This window comes from Heteronotia binoei, chromosome 7 (genome assembly GCF_032191835.1).
Source record: "Heteronotia binoei isolate CCM8104 ecotype False Entrance Well chromosome 7, APGP_CSIRO_Hbin_v1, whole genome shotgun sequence".
NCBI classification, from domain to species: Eukaryota; Metazoa; Chordata; class Lepidosauria; order Squamata; family Gekkonidae; genus Heteronotia; species Heteronotia binoei.
This window is the reverse complement of record NC_083229.1, coordinates 118,704,717-118,723,085: the sequence shown is the minus strand read 5'-3', so window position 1 is coordinate 118,723,085 and position 18,369 is coordinate 118,704,717. Positions and strand designations below refer to the sequence as shown.

Genomic DNA, 18,369 nt, shown 5'->3' with positions numbered 1-18,369 from the left:
GATAGATACCCCGCCTTCCCCTTCCACCACAGGGTCACCCTCCGCCAGCACCCAGAGAGGCTGCGAGGGGCCCTTGGGCAGGACGTTGAGGGGAGGGATGGGATCCCCTGCCAAGGGGGACGGGTAAGCCTGCCCAAAGGCAGGCTGGATCTGAAAACATTGGTTGCCAGGAGACATAGGGGGCCTGCCCACAACTACAAGGCTATCGTTTAATTTTTATACAAAATACATATAATTTCTAAAGAAATACAGACGCGGGGGAAAGGTAGAATTAAAACATGTGCAAAATAAATGTATATATGTTTTAGTTTGCCAACAATATGTACGTATATTGTATATGTTATTGGCAGTATAGGGTAGATGATAGATGCCAGGCCTTCCCCTTCCACCACAGGGTCACCCTCCGACAGCACCCAGAGAGGCTGCGAGGGGCCCTTGGGCAGGATGCTGAGGGGAGGGACAGGATCCCCTGCCACGGGGGACAGGTAAGCCTTGGCCGGCCTAGGGACGGACTGAGTCTCGAAACATTGGTTGCCAGGAGACATAGGGGGCCCATCCACAACTACAAGGCTATCATTTAATTTTTATACGAAATGCATACAGTTTCTAAAGAAATACAAAAGTGGGGGGAAAGGTACAATTAAAAAATTTGCAAAATAAATGTATATATATTTTAGTATAGTATATTGCCAACAATATGTAGATATTGTTGGCAGTATAAGGTAGATACTAAATGATAGATACCTGGCCTTCCCCTTCCACCAGAGGGTCACCCTCTGACAGCACCTCAAAAGGAGGCCCACTTCATCAGGGCCCCACTTGCCACTGGGCAAACTGACACCCTGGCTAGTCCACCACTGCCTCCAGCCATGCTTTCTCCCACTCATTCATAGCCCAGCTCTGCCTCCCCGCCTCCTCTCTCCAGAGCCTGGCCTAGCGCCGCTTCATGTAATCCGCAGAGCTTTCCTGCTGCTGCCTGGGACGTCTTTCCACGTCCCCAAATGAGGGGCAGGTCAATCAAGATGGGCCTGTTTGTATCAAAAGAGCAAGGCTTACAAGACTTAAGTTTGTGGCAGGTGATGAGCTGCTGTGAGTCACTGCTGCTCACCCTGCCCCAAATTTTGTTAGTCTTTAAGATGCTGCTGGACACTTGCTCATGAGGGAGAAAAATCTTTGCCTTATGATGACATAGTAGTTGGATATTTGGATTAGGGGTAGACCATGGGAGGTTTTTCTGCATTTCCTTAAAATGGCGCTTCCATTACTTTAGCTGGTAGGCAGGGGAAGCCAGACTGTTACTTACATTAAATATAGAAAAGCATAAGAGTCCAGTAGCACCTTTAAGACTAATAGAATTTGTGTAGGGTATAAGTTTTAGCAGTGATTACAGACTAACAGTGATACAGACTTAACAGTGCTACCTGTCTTGATCTTTACATTAATTACAGTCTGTGTTTCTTGGAGAAACTTTAGATAAGATTGCATAGTGTAGGTGAATGCAATCAATGGGATGAGGCATTTAATAAGCAATACGATAAGACTGGGATTTCAGAAATTTGGCCAAAGCATAATTATTAAACATGACATTTTAAATGAGCAATTAAGTAAAAGTACAATGCACTAGCAGGATAAGACATAGAGCAACAAATAATACAAACAATATCGTGGTTAAGTTTGCAGATCTGTTCCTTTACTTGAAACGTCTCTTGAGCCATTCCTGTAATATTGTTTCTATAAAAATGATCTGAAAAATTCTGCTTGACATAATTTGCAGAATGCCAGAAACATAGGAGCCTTCATGGCCACCTCAAGTATTGCATTCCACAAGGTTGAGGCTGCTCCAGAGACTGTGCATCTGCAGGTAGTTGTTGGTCTTTCCCATTTGCAGTGTGGTTCCTGCAGATGGCCCTGCTCAGATGTGCAGTTGTGGTAAAGCATAGGAGAGGCAGGTATGTCATGCAGATCTGAGGGTCCAAGGCTTTACATGCAATGGCTCATACATTGAACTGAGTCTGCTTATGGTAGCTGTCAGGCAGCCAGTGGAGTAACTGCAGAATGGGTGTAGTATGCATGCTCCACCTAGCTCCTGTGCTGATGCTGCCTGAGCTGCAACATCGACTTCTTTGAGGGGAGACTTATCTAGAATGTGCTACAGCGGTCTAGTCATGAGGCTACTGTAGGATGGGTCCTCCTGGTGGCTAGAGTAGTCGAGGGTATTTTCTAGGCTAAACTAAGTTGGTAGAAAGCATTTTAACTTGCTTCCCTAGCAGTAATGCTGCATCTGGTTATAACCCCGTGGCTTTTAGCTGAGCCATATGCTGTTGCTTACCCTTCCCATATAATGGGGAACTTAGACGGCTCTGAGAATACATCCAACTAGTAGATGTCTGTCTAAGACAGGGGTGGCCAAACTGCAGCTCAGGAGCCACATGTGGCTCTCGAAGCCCCCACTGTCCCATTAGTCAACTTGGAAAAGACATTTCTCTTTAAATCACTTCTCCAAGTCAACTGGTGGCTTGGAGAATGCATTTAAAGGTGCTTTCTTTTCACCTCTCCCTCCTCCTCTCCTTCCTTCCTGTCTTGTGGCTCCCAAACATCTGACATTCATTCTGTGTGGCTCTTACGTTAAGCAGATTTGGCCACCCCAGTCTAAGATGTATGTATGCAGCTATCAAATCAGGTCACAATATTTAAAAGGTGGTGGTGAAATATGTTTTTGGAAATAGCCCCAAACTAGCAATTGTCACCCTATAGCAGGGGTCCTCAAACTTTTTAAATAGGGGGCCAGTTCACTGTCCCTCAGACTGTTGGAGGGCCGGACCGCCGTTACTGTACAAGGCCGCGGGCCGTCAGTTCTCCGTCTTCTGCATCTCTCTCCCTTCCCCACACCACACACCCCGGCCTGGGAACTCACCTCACCTCGGTATCACCTCACACTCTGTCTCCGCCGCCTCAGCCCAGTGCTGGAAGTGTGCGTTGCTAACGCGAGTTTAGGTCGAACGTCACTTCCGGTCTGATTTTGCCATAACCCGGCGGGCCGCATAAACGTCCTCAGCGGGCCGTAGTTTGAGGACCCCTGCCCTACAGCTTGAAGAGAGCAACATTTGCAATTGCCATCAACCAAAAGAGCCACACTTCCATCCCCAGCATGAGGCTTGCAGATTACCTGTTCCCATGGCTGCAGCTGTTTCAAGGTAGAAACCAGCTGCTAGCCATAGGCCTTTTCCACATTTCTGAAATATGGGGCAGGTGTCACATTGTGAAACAGTGCTATGAAGAGCCACAAATACCATACCAGAGCTATATGTAGCCCAAGCTACAGGAATTTACCATCACATATCTCATTCTGAATCTGGACCCTAGTGTGTTTGTGTTCTTTTTAATCAACCAATGGGAGATTTTTCTACCCTCAAAAAAACCCCTGGAAAGTCCTGCAAGTACTCTGCAAGTCCTTACTGGTTTCCTGCTTCTCGCAAGTTTCCTGTTCTTTCTGAGGCAACCTGCATTGCTTGAAGGCACACACCTGTTCATAACTTTAGGCAGCATTTTCAGTTTGTTTTTGTATGTAGGTGTAAACTAAAATTACATTGGCAACTTTAAAAGCTGTAATTAACTTGAAGCTTAAACTGAAACCACAATTGCACATCTTAATTGGTCAAAAAAAGACCTGATCAGAAAAGCTGTAATTAATTTGAAGCTTAAACTGAAACCAAAATTGCACATTTGATTGGTCAAAAAAAAAACCTGGTCAAATAGTGATCTAGAATAAGTATTTAAAGTAGATTTTGTTATAGTAATAATCCAAATACTTACGCAGATTAAAAAACAAATTACCTCTTACGGAAGTTAAATTTCCAAAAAAAGTTATAAATAACTTAATTTTGTTAAAAGTTGCGGTAATGCGAAATAAATGTGAACTATTCAGTAAACACTTTCTTTGCCTTTGTGGAACAAAAACCTGCCTATGGTAAGGTAACAAAATGTTACTCTTTAAAAAAAAAAGGAAATAAAGTAGCAACTTCGGAAAAAAAGTTGAAAATTTGTTTAAGGGAGTTATTGATAATGCCATTATAATAAAATAAAAAATGCAAATTGCTGCTATGTTGTGGCATACGTATTCTTGATTTCATGGAATATTTAACTGCTCGGTTGATGGGTATATTGTCAGCTCTAGTTGATGAAAAGTTAAAAACGTAAGCACACTGCTGGATCATACTGAGGGTTCATCTTCCCCAGCATCCTCCTTCCAACAGTGGCTAAACAAACTTCTGGATATCTTCAATGTAGGACAAGAAGAAAATTTGCCCCCCTTTGTGTTTTGTCCTCAGCAAATGGTGGCTCTGAATTCCAGTATTATGAGAAAGTGTTTTTCAAAAACTTGCCCTCTACACAGTTTGCTATCTCATTATCCTTTATCGTATCCCTCCTTTGTTGAAATACTTTTCCTCCAAACTGACCAGCTTCTGAGACCCATTTTATCCTAATAGTCTTTTTCTGTCTTCTACAAATATAAACTTTGTAGGAGTCTTTGAGACTACATTGAAAACTTTTTTTGAATTGGAGATTTGCTACTTGCTGTTACCAATTTTGTGTTTGAGAGCAGCGCATAATAAGAATTCAATGGCCTGGGGCTGCCTATTGGTGTACTGAGACCTGCTTCTTAGAGGACAAAATGATCCCTTTACTCCTAACTAATCTTGGGAGGTAGCTTTGAGAAAATGCCTTAACTGTAATACTCCTGCTCCATCTCAGCATATTTTTGTGGCTCTAATGTATAAGAGGATGCGTCTCTTGTACTTTCAAAGTGAATAAGAAAAGAATATCCACAAAAATTAATGCTAGAATATCCATGCAACCAAGTCTTCTAGCACTTTAAAGACTATATAATACAGCACTCCTCTCAAGTAGATTACACAGTATGTTTAGTTTTTAAATGGCTACCTTGTTCTGTCTCAGTGCCTCAGACACTGACAGGTGAAACATTTGAAGCTAAATGTTTTTTTGTTAGAATTGCTTGTCAAAAAAAATTTTGGATTTCTGTCTGATCTCTTTTGTGTTGCAGGTTGTGTGTATATGTCTATGTTCTCAAAATATGCAAAGAGAAATAGTGAAATGCAAATGGGGAGAAAGAAAATGGTGCTTACTGGTAGCTGTAAAACCTCCCTCCCCCCTTTTTTTCCTTTATTAACACTGCAGGGCTTTTAATACAGAGATGACTGTGACTGTATCATGGACTGCATCAAATTTTGGGATTTAGTAGGCTGTACAGTGTAGTAATGGCCCTGACTCAGATGGCCCTGGATAGCCTGATCTCAACAGCTTTCAAAAGCTAGGCAGGGTCAGCCCCAGTCAGTATTGGGATGGGTGATCGCCAGGGTCATGGGGTGAAGCCAGGCAGTGACAAATCACCTCTGAATGCCTCTTGCCTTTAGAACCCAACAGGGTCACCATAAATCAGCCATGAGTTGATGGCAAAAAAAAAATCTCCACAATGTAATTACATTATTTTACCTTAAGGCTGCTTCGTATCATACATGATCAGTTTCTGTCCCAAATAAGTTAGCTGTAAAAGGGAATTAGACATATTCATGGAACCTAGATCCATCAGTGGCTACTAGCCTTGGTGACAAAAGGCAACCTTTGTATGCAAAGCATTGAATGACTGTGCTGAGTGGCAATATCAGGGTCTTTCTGCTAGGTTCTTGGCCCTCCAGGGCAACTGGTTGGCCACAGTGTGAAACGGGTTGCTGGACTAGATAGACCACTGGCCTCTTTTGGCATTTGGTGTTACTGACTCCTTTCCTAGTTGTATAATTCCAGCAGCCTTTTATAGTCCTGCTGACTCTTCTTAGACTCATACCCATCACAGGAAATTCCTGAGGTATAGCTTGATGTTCAGAGTTCTCCTTTTAGAGAATGTGTTGGAGACACATAAAGGAAGACATTCTCACCTGAGCACATGAAATTGTCTCATACTGAAACAGACCTTTGATCCAGAAAGGTCAGTATCGTCTACTCATACTGGCAAGGTCGCTGCAGAGTCTCCAGTGGAGGGCTTTCTCATCACCTCCTACCTGGTTACTTTTAATTGGAGATGTTGGGGATTGAACCTGGGATGTTGGAGATGTTGAACAACCTTCTGTGTTCCAGGCAGATTCCTCCCTGTGGCATTCTTCGGGTCCTGCACATGTTAAGGAAAGGTAGAATGATGGAAAGGCAGGTAGCCTGCCTAGAGACAGTTGTATCAAGCAAATCAAGTGCGCAAAGAATTGTAGGTGCCGTTAACCGGCCATTCTAGATGTTTGACAGATGTTAAATTGACAGCATTTTATTGCTAGCTAATACATTTGTTCTTCAAGATGCGGGAAGACTGTTCTGAACTATTAGACCACTGGTCCTATTTAAAACTTGTTGAATGTATTTTTGGTAGCCGTGTAGAGATCCAGCTGCATTCTAAAGACTGAATTGTTCTAAATTGTACACAGATAAAGTTTTGTAGTGCTTGCCTTCTCATATGCACATTATTTAAAGTCTTTCCATTATCAGATTTTGATGTTTCTAAATAAACTTGTTTCTTGACTTTTCTGTCTTCACTTTAGAACTTTTGCCATAACTGCCTGACAAGTAATGAGAACAGTTTGTATGAACAAACAGCAGTGCTTCACGATAAACTTATGATGGCCTCCCACCGACCACAGCAAGAAGGTATGCTGACAGAAATCTCATACTTTGTCTTCCGCATTTTTTTACTTGTCCTGTTCACTAGCTGTAAGCACAGCTTCTTTTGCCACTTGCATACAAGGAGAATGGCACAGGGGGCCAGTTCAGCCATCGCTCATGGGGTGGGTTATAGGATATTGTGCTTCTTCCCCTCATCCCTTTGCTCCTGGACTGGGAATCCTGCTGATATTGGAAATTATGGCTAATCCCAGCTTCTGGTTTAACCAGGATATAAAAGATAAGCCTGTTTTATTTTAACATCAGTGCCAGTTTAATGCGCAGTTGTTACCACAGCTGGCAAGCTGTGGGATCTTCTTTGTGGTCTCTGTGCAGTCCCACACTTGGAGTTGGGCACCTGCACATGACCTCAATCTTATTTATTTATTTAATTTATATTATGACTGTTGAGAAAATTTCTCTTTCTATAGTTCATAAGCCCTTCCTATAACCACAATATCCCAAACAATATGGCGTTCCCATAGAACTAGTACGTGAGACCCAGTGGCAGATTTCATAAACAAGAAATAAACTTTCTTCTCAGAGAACAGCAGACTTATGCTATTAATAGGAAGGCAAGAACAGTTAGCAAACAAATTCAGATTATACTTCCAGTTAGCGCTATACAGTTAGGTAAACTCTTATACAATTAAGATCCAGTTAATAGCATTAAAATACTTCCAGGTTTGATAGTTAACAATTTCAGTAGTTAGGCTTACTCTAAGTTTCTTAATTAATCAGCAGCTAAAATCTAGACGCTCCTAAGCATTAATAATTCTCTAAATGTTCTAAACAGTATAAAGACATAAATTGTGAAGTAAGTGAACCAATTTTCAATTTTTCCTGCAACAATGCCCTTTCTCGAAACAGGCTCAGGGCGGATGACAACGTAGATAACAACAATTAAAACTTACAATTAAAATCAAAACAATATAAGATCGTACGTTAAAACAATAGGCAGGTTATACATCATAGATGGTGGTTTCAATTGGGCACATTCTACAATTCAATGTACTGGTGGTCTAAAAATCTTGGAAAAGATCTAGAGCTAGGTTCAGTAGATTATCGTAATTCTTGGATTTTTGGTAACATCACGGTGATGGTCACCAAGTAGACAGTAAAAATTGATGATGCGTATCTGTAGCGTCCATAGTACTTGGAATATGTGGGAATCTCTTGGTAACTGTAACAACCATGATTCAAGATAAAACAGTATTAGCACCAAATGTACATATTCATGTGGATTAGATTGAGAGTTGTTGAGTCATATGATATGCATTAGCGACTGTCTGTAACCTTCCCCGGCCTTCCTGTTTTACTCCCCTAAATACCCAGAAATTAATTTTTTCACAGAAATAACAAAAATCAATCTACTACATGTGTTACTAAATGTAAATATACTGAAGGAAATATGGCAAAAACGTCATAGGCTGGCCTTTTTGTCGCCATAGAACCAAGATAAGTGTACTCTGCAGAGTGGTGAAGAATGTAGTGCTCCAATACCATTAGACAAATTGTATCAAGTACTCACTAGAAGAGAGGCTACTGAATCTGTTTGAAGGGTGCCTTCTCATATGTCTCTTTTTGCAGTAGAATCTCAGCTGGTTCTGCTTTCATGGTAACTGCTGAGTACCCTTATCTTATTGCTCTAATGTAATTTGCATGCCATGTCCCTTTCTGGGTTTCATGATAGAAATGGATGTTCCATTTTCCTTAGAATGAATAATTAGATGCAAAGACGGTTGCATTTTGATAAATGTCGGTGGTTAAAAAGATACAAGAAAGTAATTCAAAACTGTGCATTGTCCTTTTAATGCAAATTCTCCGAAATGCTTCAAACTGTGACTAGGTCCTTAACATGAAGTTCAGAATTACCGGGTAATTCTGGCCTGCCACTGAGCTAAGGAGGTAGAATACAGATAATGCTGTTAAAGTTATAAACTGGAGAGCTTTGTGACCAATGTCTATGGTTCTCTGCCCATGGTACTTGCACAAGCTGATCAGAAGACAGAGGAATGTCTGCATTGCATGATGATACTGATTCAGTTTTAGGATGATACAACTTCTCAAGACCATCGTTATAATGAGACACTGATGTGTTGTAGCCAGAAATGTTGTTGAAGGCCTTAGGACCACAGTGTTCAGGCAGAATTAGGGATCCTTAACAGATGATAATTGTGGAAAGTGCTTACACGCTAAAGATGTGAAATTATATTTCTTTCAGCTGTGCATATTGAGAAGATAATGCTGAAGGGTGCACCAAGGAAAAGGGCTGACAAACATCTAGAATATACTTTCAAAGTGAGTGATCTCTCTGTGTTTACAAATATGTAGCGTTCAGAGTTATAATATGAGGTGTAAAGCAGCAGTATACAAAACAGGAACCTGTGGGGCTTTGTGGAGCAGGGAATAGCTTATATTTCTTCTTTCTCTCCCAACTATTAGTTGCATCTCTGCCTTCTCTCTGCCTTACCAGTAGCTGCAGCTTAGTTCTGCCCGGTATTGGCAGCTGCTACTGTGAAGTTCAGTATCCTCATAGGTTTCTACAACTATCCAAAATGCTACCTGAACTCTGAAGTGAGGTTACAACATCAGATTAGGGTTTTTCAAAATTATTATTCTATGTTTGCAGAACTTTAAATCATAGCTGTGGCTGGTCCCATTGTGTGGGTTTGCCTATCTTCTCATCTACCAGTCTATAGGGATGGTGGAATAGGGTTTGAGCTAAAGACCCCTTTGGCATACTCAGAGCCTTAATATTTATTTGCTTACCTCACTTTTCTTCCCAGTGGGGACCCAAGGTAGCTTATCCTCACAGCAACCCTGTGAAGTAGATTAGGCTGAGAGTGTGACTGGCCCAAAGTTACTTGATAAGGATTCATGGCAAAACGGGATTCAAACCTGGGTCTCCCAGATCTTGGTCTGACACTGTAGCTGCTGCATGCTATTTGTGTGGGAGGCTGATGCTTCTAGATGTTCCTTTGATGTATTTTGTAGGTCATGTCTGTTCTTCAGTTTTGAGATAATACACCTATATTTGTCTGAAGCTGACAAAGGGGATCTGCAAATGGTGGCCAGAAATTCTGGAAGCAGCTAAATTGTATAAGTTACCACAGAGGTAATGTTTTGAAGAAGCTACAGGCAATATAGGGAGCGAGAGTCTCTTCCTAAATGGCATAATGCTTCTTCTGTTAATACGCATTTGCAGACCCTACTGCTGACTGTTTGACTTTCTCATCTCAGTTCCACACAAGAAGACTGTTCTAAGGCTTGTGCCAGGCAACTTCAATGTTTTATGTCCTCATATGTTAGCTGGACTTGATAGCAACAGTGGCTTCTGGCAGCCTGAAATCCAGCTTCCTTACCCCCTGATCTACTGGGGCATACTGCTCACAACCAATGCTCCCTCTAAGTTGTGAGCAAAAAATCTACTTTGTGAGCTACTGGTATTAAAGTTGTGAGCTAATGCATAAATTAGTTTGCTCTGGAAACATTTTTTCTGAGCTAAGACAAAAATGTGTGAGCTGGAGGCTAAAAAAGAGCTAGCTCACACTAACTCAGCTTCGAGGGAACACTGCTTACAACCTCTTTTCTACCTGCTGTGCAACAAGACAGTTCACTGGGGAAGTACAAAATGCAAGAATGTGCATGACGGTAGCAATCCCTCTAACTTCAAGCAACAACTGAGGATTGAGGCTCTCTTACACATGGTACATGCCTTATAACAGTCGTCTTGTACGAAACTGAGATGAGAGAGTAACACAGACAGCATCACAGTTTGTAAATGTATACTAGTACATAGATAAAACCAGTTACAGTTAGATGCCTGATCCAGCAGTGTTGAACAGTACATACATATTTGTAGTAAGAGACTTTCCCCGTAACAAAACATCATGGAAACATGTGAACTTGAAATACAAAGTATTCTAACATTTTGAAATTCTGTGGAGGTATATTTGAAAACATTAGGGTATTTTGAACTTAAAGCTGATATTTTAACAAATTTCTTTCCGCTAATATTGTCTGCAGTCACCCAGAAATGAAATTGAATATTTCAAGTTGTCTATTGCAGTGTTCAGGGCAGTGGTTGAGAAATAATGATCAATATGGAAATGGGACACAGATTTGTGACTTTATGATTACCAAGCTTCTGATCACCAAAAACTTTGTGTGAGCGACTGTTATGATTTGCTGTTGTTGTGTCATTTTGAAGAGAGCCAGCATAGAGGTTTGGATGTTCAGTTAAGGCTAGGTCTAGATCCTTCTCCAGCCATTAAAGTCACTACACTCTTTGGACCAGTTGTACTCTCAGCCTGTCGTGCCACATAGGTTGTTTGGGAGGAATCAGTTGTCAGTGGGGGAACAATGTATGCCACCCTAAGTAAATTATTTTATTTATTTATTTATTTAGGATTTATATCCCGCCCTTCCCACAAGTGGCTCAGGGCGGCTTCCAACAATTAGTCGAACATAAAAATTGAACAATATTTAAATTTTAAAACACTTGGGTAAATTATTTAAAACACTTCTGTTCTACCTCTTCAGAGACTTGTTCAAGGCAGTTCACAAAACAAAATATAAAATCATTAAAATTAACAGGTGCGTAAAAGATTTGGCAGCCTAATTTGAGAGCCAGTTTGGTGTAGTGGTTAAGTGTGCGGACTCTTATCTGGGAGAAACGAGTTTGATTCCCCACTTCTCCACTTGCACCTGCTGGAATGCCCTTGGGTCAGCCATAGCTCTGGCAGAGGTTGTCCTTGAAAGGGCAGCTGCTGTGAGAGTCTTCTCAGCCCCACCCACCTCACAGGGTGTCTGTTGTGGGGGAGGAAGATAAAGGAGATTGTAAGCCGCTCTGAGATTCGGAGTGGAGGGCAGGATAGAAATCCAATATCATCTTCTAATTGATCCATATTAGTCCTTAAGCTAGATGCAGATTGTAAAACCAATTAAGATGATCAGCCACCTATGAAAGCCTGGGTAAAAACAGTTGTTTTGATTTGGTGGCAAAAAGAAAGGAGGGTTCAGGCCATGCAAGCCTCAAGGGGGAAGACTTTTAACTGGTGTGGTGTCCTGTTTCCTGTTACCACCCTCTTTACCTCTGCACGTGAGTCACAGAGAGCAGGCCTCGAAAGACTGGGCTGGATAGTGATAATGTGATAGATGCTAGTCCTACAAAAGACAAGGGTTGCATTATAACTGCTTTTCTTTTCATCAGGTAACCTGGTCTGATCATTCTATATCCTGTGTAACAAAAACACACCAAGAGCTACAGGAATTTCTTCTAAAAGTGAGTGTTTAAAGAAGATGCAGCGTGATCTTTAATCCTTAAAAAATAACCAGTGCTTGTAGAGAGAAAGTTAGGAAAGCAAAATCTCAGTATGAGCTGAGACTAGCAAGAGATGCTAAAAACAAGACAGAGGGTTTCTTTTCTTTTTTTCAAAGTAAGAAAAAGAGCAAGGACATGGTAGGCCCCTTGTGGGACAGGAAAGTGAAATTGCAACAGGTGATGAAGAGAGGGCAGAATTGTTCAATTCCTACTTTTCCTTAGTTTTCTCTTGGGAGGGAAAAGGTGCTCAGTATAGCAAAAATAGAACACACAATAAGGGAAGGGAGTTGCAGGCTAGGATTGGCATTGGGGTAGTACATAAAACACCTAGTTTCTTTAAATGAAACTAAGTCTTCAGGGCCAGATGAACTTGGCAACTTGCAGACCTAATTTCTGACCGTTAAGAGAGGTTCTTAAGTGGAACAGGCTTCCTTGGGAGGTGATGGACTCTCTTCCTTTGGAAGTTTTTAAACAGGCTAGATGGCCATCTGACAGCAATGCTGATTCTGAGAACTTAGGCAGAACTTAGGAGGGAGTTATGAATTTAGGGGGGAGGTATTTGTGAGTTTCCTGCAATTGTACAGGGGGCTGGACTAGATGACGCTGTAGAAAATGTAAAGGCAACAATCAAGATATAAATCAGAATATTTATGAAAATGGTCCTTGCATTATAGTTGAAATAGAATTTTAGACTGAAAAGGGGGTTTGGCTTCAGTAACATGTAAACATCTAAATATGTATCTTGAAAATTAACTGAATGTTATTTTGCTGTATCCTCGATGCCTCTGTCTTTTTCTGTGTTTTTAGGAGGTCTGTATTCATATACACAAGACCACTCTGAGATAAAATGTTTGTGAAGTGGGAAATCTAGAGGGTAGTTTCTCAATATGGTTTCAGATATGAAATCTCGCTATTTTCCAGATGGTTTGGTAGTGGGGTTTCAGTCCTGCTGCTCTCTGAAAGGTATAAACAACAAAAAAGAATTGGCTACAAAACAGGAAAACTGTGATAGCTTTGTCTTGCTAGAAAGGAGTTGTATTCGTCACGAAAACCTTGCAGTTAACCAGCACTTAAATATTAATTAACCTAATCCTGGTTTTAGTTGTAATTTAAGAGATCACTGGTTCTGTTGTGTGAGGTAGGGTTTTTGTTTGGATTTTTTATATAAGTCATCCATCTGTCTTGGTAGAGATCCAGGTGGTCCTGAACCAATTAGAATTTGAGGTATGGAGCCTTTCCTCCTTAGGGCTTTAAAAAAACTACTTTTAATGCAGATTAATTTTATTTCTCAGTAATTAACATTTCTTGCCTCTTCAGCTTCCAAAGGAACTCTCTTCTGAAGCATTTGACAAGACAATTTTAGGAGCACTAAATCAGGGGTTCCAGAAACACGAAGAAAGACGGCATGCAGATTTTGAACCTTTGATAAGGTAACAGAATGGAGTGAAGGCTATTTACCAGTATTTACTAAAATACTCAGTTTGGCTTGCTGTCAGTTATGTGTTTGCATGTAGTTAATATATTTACTTGAAAGCTGGCTGCTTAAAAAGGGAAGCATGAAATTTGCGTAGTTGTATTGGTCACTCTAAGTACATTGTGTATGATACATTTTTAAAGGTGGGCCGGAGAGCTGCATGAGATGGCAGTATCTAACAGTGGACGTTGTATTTGTACACCAGCTTTTGTATTCCCACTTTGGCATTTCTAGGACATGTGGGAAGATATGTAGGGGTGGGGAGGCATGTTTAATAAAGGCCTTTAGACTGAAATAACGCCATATGATTGCACTGTAAGCTTGTGTGAGTTATGCCTACCCTGCCTATCCGCTTTGTTCGTCCCTCTTCTGCCTGTTTATGTGTTGAATGTAATGTTTATATAGATAAACGGGTGGAATTCTAGCAGGAGCTCCTTTGCATATTAGGCCACACACCCCTGATGTAGCTAATCGTCCAAGAGCCACACACCCTATAGGTAAAAGATAGTACCTATCTAAGGTAAAAAGGTAGTCCCCCGTGCAAGCGCCAGTTGTTTCCAACTCTGGGGTGATGTCGCATCACGACGTTTTCATGGCAGACTTTTTACAGGGTGATTTGCCATTGCCTTCCCCAGTCATCTACACTTACCCTCCCAGCAAGCTGGGTACTCATTTTACCAACTTCAGAAGAATGGAAGGCTGAGTCAACCTTGAGCTGGCTACCTGAATCCAACTTCCACCAGGATCGAATTCAGGTCATGAGCAGAGGGCTCCACTCTGTGCCAAGAGCTTACAAAGCTCTTTTTTGTAAGCTCTTGGAGGATTGGCTACATCAGGGGTGCGTGGCCTAATATGCAAAGGAGTTCCTGCTAGAATTCCACCCCTATAGATAAAACTTAGCACTTGTAGACCTAAGCAGCTAGTCAGTTACCCGTATAAAATATGGGAAACAACTGCAGATTTTTGAGTTTTACTGTTATTTTTTACATACCATTCTACAAATGTTTAATTTAACCCATGACTTCCTGGTGATGGGGCAAGCACCCTCAATGACATATGCACTGCATCCAAATGGAAGTTCTCACTTGTGGTTATTGTCTAGTTATGTATTCCAGAGTAGACTGAAGCTCTCTACCATATGTACTTGGAGTTAAAAGCATGCTTCTGCTATGGCATAATGTGTGAAGTAACCCTTATTCTGGATCAAGTATTAATATTGTTCTCAAACCATAAAAATTAACTTACCACCCTTGAATACGGTGTGGATTTTGAGGGCTGGAGTCAGGTTAGCAATAGGTGTCCTGTACTTTGGGTCTGTGCAGGAACAGTTCATGCACTGAACTGTTTGGGGTGTTTGGTTTGCACTGACAGAGAGATTAGCAGAAGTAACAGAAAATAATACCTAATCTTAACCTTAATCGGACTTCTTTCACGTAAGCAAATTTCCTCTTTATTTTTAGGCGACTGTTTGCAACTACATCACAAGCTTTTCTACAGAATCAGAGTGTGAACAACTTCTTTCAATCTCTGTCATCAGAAACTTTGCACAGCCACAGTAAGACCTTTCAGAGTATTCTCCTGACTGGTATTACAGGTGTATATGCAGCTCCTGTTACACATTGTATCAGAAGCCTGATGCTCAATGCAGAAGCCAGAAATGTTGTCAGTTCACAGTAATAGCGGATAAATTGATAACATAACAGTAAAGTCAATTGATTTAAAAAGACTAAAACCCAGTGTAGATAAAAACAAGTTACAATATATCTTCAGTTGCAAGGGGTTTATGTTTTCTAATCACTAAACAACAAAATCTGGTCACAGCATGAGATACAAAGGCTCTGAGAATCTTCTAGGAGAAATTATATAAGATCTCTGGCCTAAATTTCGGATAAGACTGCAAAGGGTTAAATTTAGACAGAAGTGGTAATATAACATGAGTGCATTCTTCCTAGTACAGTTTACAATGTAAAAGTACATGAGTAGTGGATTCCACCATATTTAGATATACATGGGCATAAGCGTTCATACATGGGCACTTGCAGAAATTTGCCTTGCAGTACAGCAGAGGGGAGTGCCTCAAAACGGGCCCTAGAAAATGCTCATCTATAGAGTTTTTAGGTAATATCAGAAGTATGGAGCAGCTGTGAGATTGGGCCAGGATTTTAAACATCTAAAACTTATAAGGAGTAAGGCTTCCTCATTTTGTAATTCAATACCAGGAAGCCTTTGAGTGATAATAGTTCATGCTTTGTTCAGGCCTCTGTAAAAAAAAAAGGGGGGGGGGTCTTCAGGATTATTTTAGACCAATACTTTTGATTTTATTAAGAATTAGTTTGACCCAGAAGCCTTATGCATGAGTCAGGTTAGTTGACTTCAGATACACTAGACTTCCATGGGACTATCTGTTTAAATCCAAGTAATCCATCTTAGCAGTAAGGCAGTACGTGTTCTTATAAAATATTCTTTATGTATGAGCCTGAGGATAGTTATTAACACTTTGTACTGCAATTTTTTTTGTCTCAGTTTTACGGTAAATTTGAGTTCGAAACATGCATTGCATAGAAAATTGCAGTCTGCTAAGTGATTGGTCCTGGGACAACACAAGATGTGTTTTACTTTAAGGCTGATGTAGGCCTTTGGATCTGGTGGCCATGTCCAGTAAATGATATCATGTACTTTCTTAGCACAACTGACTGATCCTGTTGAGCTCATGCTTTTTTTACAGCTGACAAACCTGAATTCTGGGTCTCAAACGATGAATCATAATGCATGCATATCCTGCAGTTCTTTTTGGGGGGTGGAATCTGTTCAGTACCTGCTACTCCATTTGGGCTGGAAAACTCCTATTAAAAAGTCCCTGTGAGAACAACTGAAGGGAATTATAAGTAAACCTAACTTATTCAAAATTGTATTCTTTGAATATTAATTCAAAGTCCTCAGTGAATATACTGCTGACAGCTGATGCATTTAAATATGCTGATTTCATTCCTGTTCTCTTACAGTGAAAGGATGGGGAGATTTTAGGTGTTAGCTCAGAGGAAGGCAATTTAAGTCCAAATAAGCTCCAGTTAGAATCATAGAGTTGGGATCTCCAGGATCATCTAGTCTAGCCCCCTGCACAATGCTGGAAACTCTCAAAAGCCTCCCCCCCCCCCCCACTCCCCAGTGACACCAGCTCCATGCCCAGAATATAGCAAAAAACAAACCCAAAAACCTTCCAGGATCTCTGGCCAAACTGGCCTGGAGGAGAATTTCTGCCTGACCCCAAAGAGATGACCAGTATTCCCTGGGTGTATAAAAAAGGGCCATGAGAACAAAGCACTGATGCAACCCATCCTGCCCTCCCTCCCTCTCATGATCTGCCTAAGTTCACAGAATCAGCATTGCTGTCAGATGGCCATTTAGGCTCTGCTTAAAAACCTCCAAACGAGAGCCCACTGCCTCCCGAGTAAGCCTGTTCCACTGAGGAACTGCTCTGTCAGGATGTTCTTCCTAATGTTTAGCCAAAAAAGTCTTCTGATTTAATTTCAACCCGTTGGTTTTTGTCCAACCTTCTGGAGCCATAGAAAACAACTCAGCACCATCCTCTGTAGGACAGCTGTTCAGGTACTTGAAGATGGTGACCCTATCACCTCTCAGTTGTCTCTTCTCCAGGCTAAACATATCCAGTTCCTTCAACCTTTCCTCATAGGACTTGGTCTCCAGATGTGTTTCATCTTGTCTGTATCCTTAAATTGTGGTGCTCAGAACTGAACGCAGTGAGATCTAAGCAGAGCAAAGTGATACCTTTATGTCACATGATCTGGACACCACACTTCTTTTGATTTCTTTTGTATTAATAAATTGTTTAAGCCCAACACAGTGGAGAGGTGTATGTGTGTGTTAACTGTCTTTTACACAGTTTTTCTCATGACCTGCCACCAAAGGACTTGTTTTCACACCTATTGAACATATGAAGCTGCCTTATCCTGAATCAGACCCTTGGTCCATCAAAGTCAGTCTTGTCTTCTCACACTGGCAGTGGCTCTCCAGGGGCTCAAGCTGAGGTTTTTCACACCTATTTGCCTGGACCCTTTTTTTTCTTCGGAAATGCCAGGGATTGAACCTGGGACCTTCTGCTTCCCAAGCAGATGCTCTACCACTGAGCCACCGTCCCTCCCCTGCTCTCCAGGGTCTCAAGCTGAGGTTTTTCACACCTATTTGCCTGGTCCCTTTTTTGGAGATGCCAGGGATTGAACCTGGGACCTTCTGCTTCCCAAGCAGATGCTCTACCACTGAGCCACCATCCCTCCCTTTTCAGACTGTCAGGTAGGAATTCCCAGAAGCGAAACCCTTGAGACATCCAGTGCTCAGTGAATACTGTTTAGGGCCATCTGAGTATATGTTGCGCCTAATGAGAGAATCGTTTCTTATATAAGGAGGATGTGAGTTAACAATACAAAAATGTATACATGGTCTCAAACCACCAAATGTGGGCTAGAATGCAAAGCAATATGAAGAAACCCTGCAAGCTGCTATTTTAAAGAAATTTGGCAGCCCACCAAATGATGCATTATTAGATAATACTCCCCTGTGTTTAGGCCTGTGCTCAAAAGCTACTTGCTGAAACTTTCAATTTTCATAGCCCTTCATAAATCTCACTTTATTTCCCTAATGTAAGCTGCTGTGGTATTGAGTATTTGAAACTATTCAATGATTACTTTTCAGATAACCTTCAGTCTTCTTTAAAGACATCTAAGACACCAGAACACTTCAAGGAGGACAGTTCAGAGGCTTCGAGTCAGGAAGAAGGTAAAATCACACGTTAAAAGATTAAATGTATGGTTTCTTAGCATATGGAAGAGTAGGTGCT

The 18,369-nt window shown here is 41.2% G+C and overlaps 1 protein-coding gene across 1 annotated transcript in view; it reads left to right on the top strand.

Annotated features, from left to right (window-relative positions):
• The window catches only part of ZCCHC2 (zinc finger CCHC-type containing 2), a 57,931-nt gene that overhangs the window by 15,289 nt on the left and 24,273 nt on the right, over positions 1 to 18,369 (top strand). Inside the window, exons 3-8 of the mRNA XM_060244370.1 lie at positions 6,600 to 6,705; positions 8,942 to 9,018; positions 11,933 to 12,004; positions 13,361 to 13,473; positions 14,978 to 15,072; positions 18,225 to 18,308. Of these exons, the coding sequence (XP_060100353.1) occupies positions 6,600 to 6,705; positions 8,942 to 9,018; positions 11,933 to 12,004; positions 13,361 to 13,473; positions 14,978 to 15,072; positions 18,225 to 18,308 (547 nt within the window). The remainder of the gene's footprint in view (positions 1 to 6,599; positions 6,706 to 8,941; positions 9,019 to 11,932; positions 12,005 to 13,360; positions 13,474 to 14,977; positions 15,073 to 18,224; positions 18,309 to 18,369) is intronic.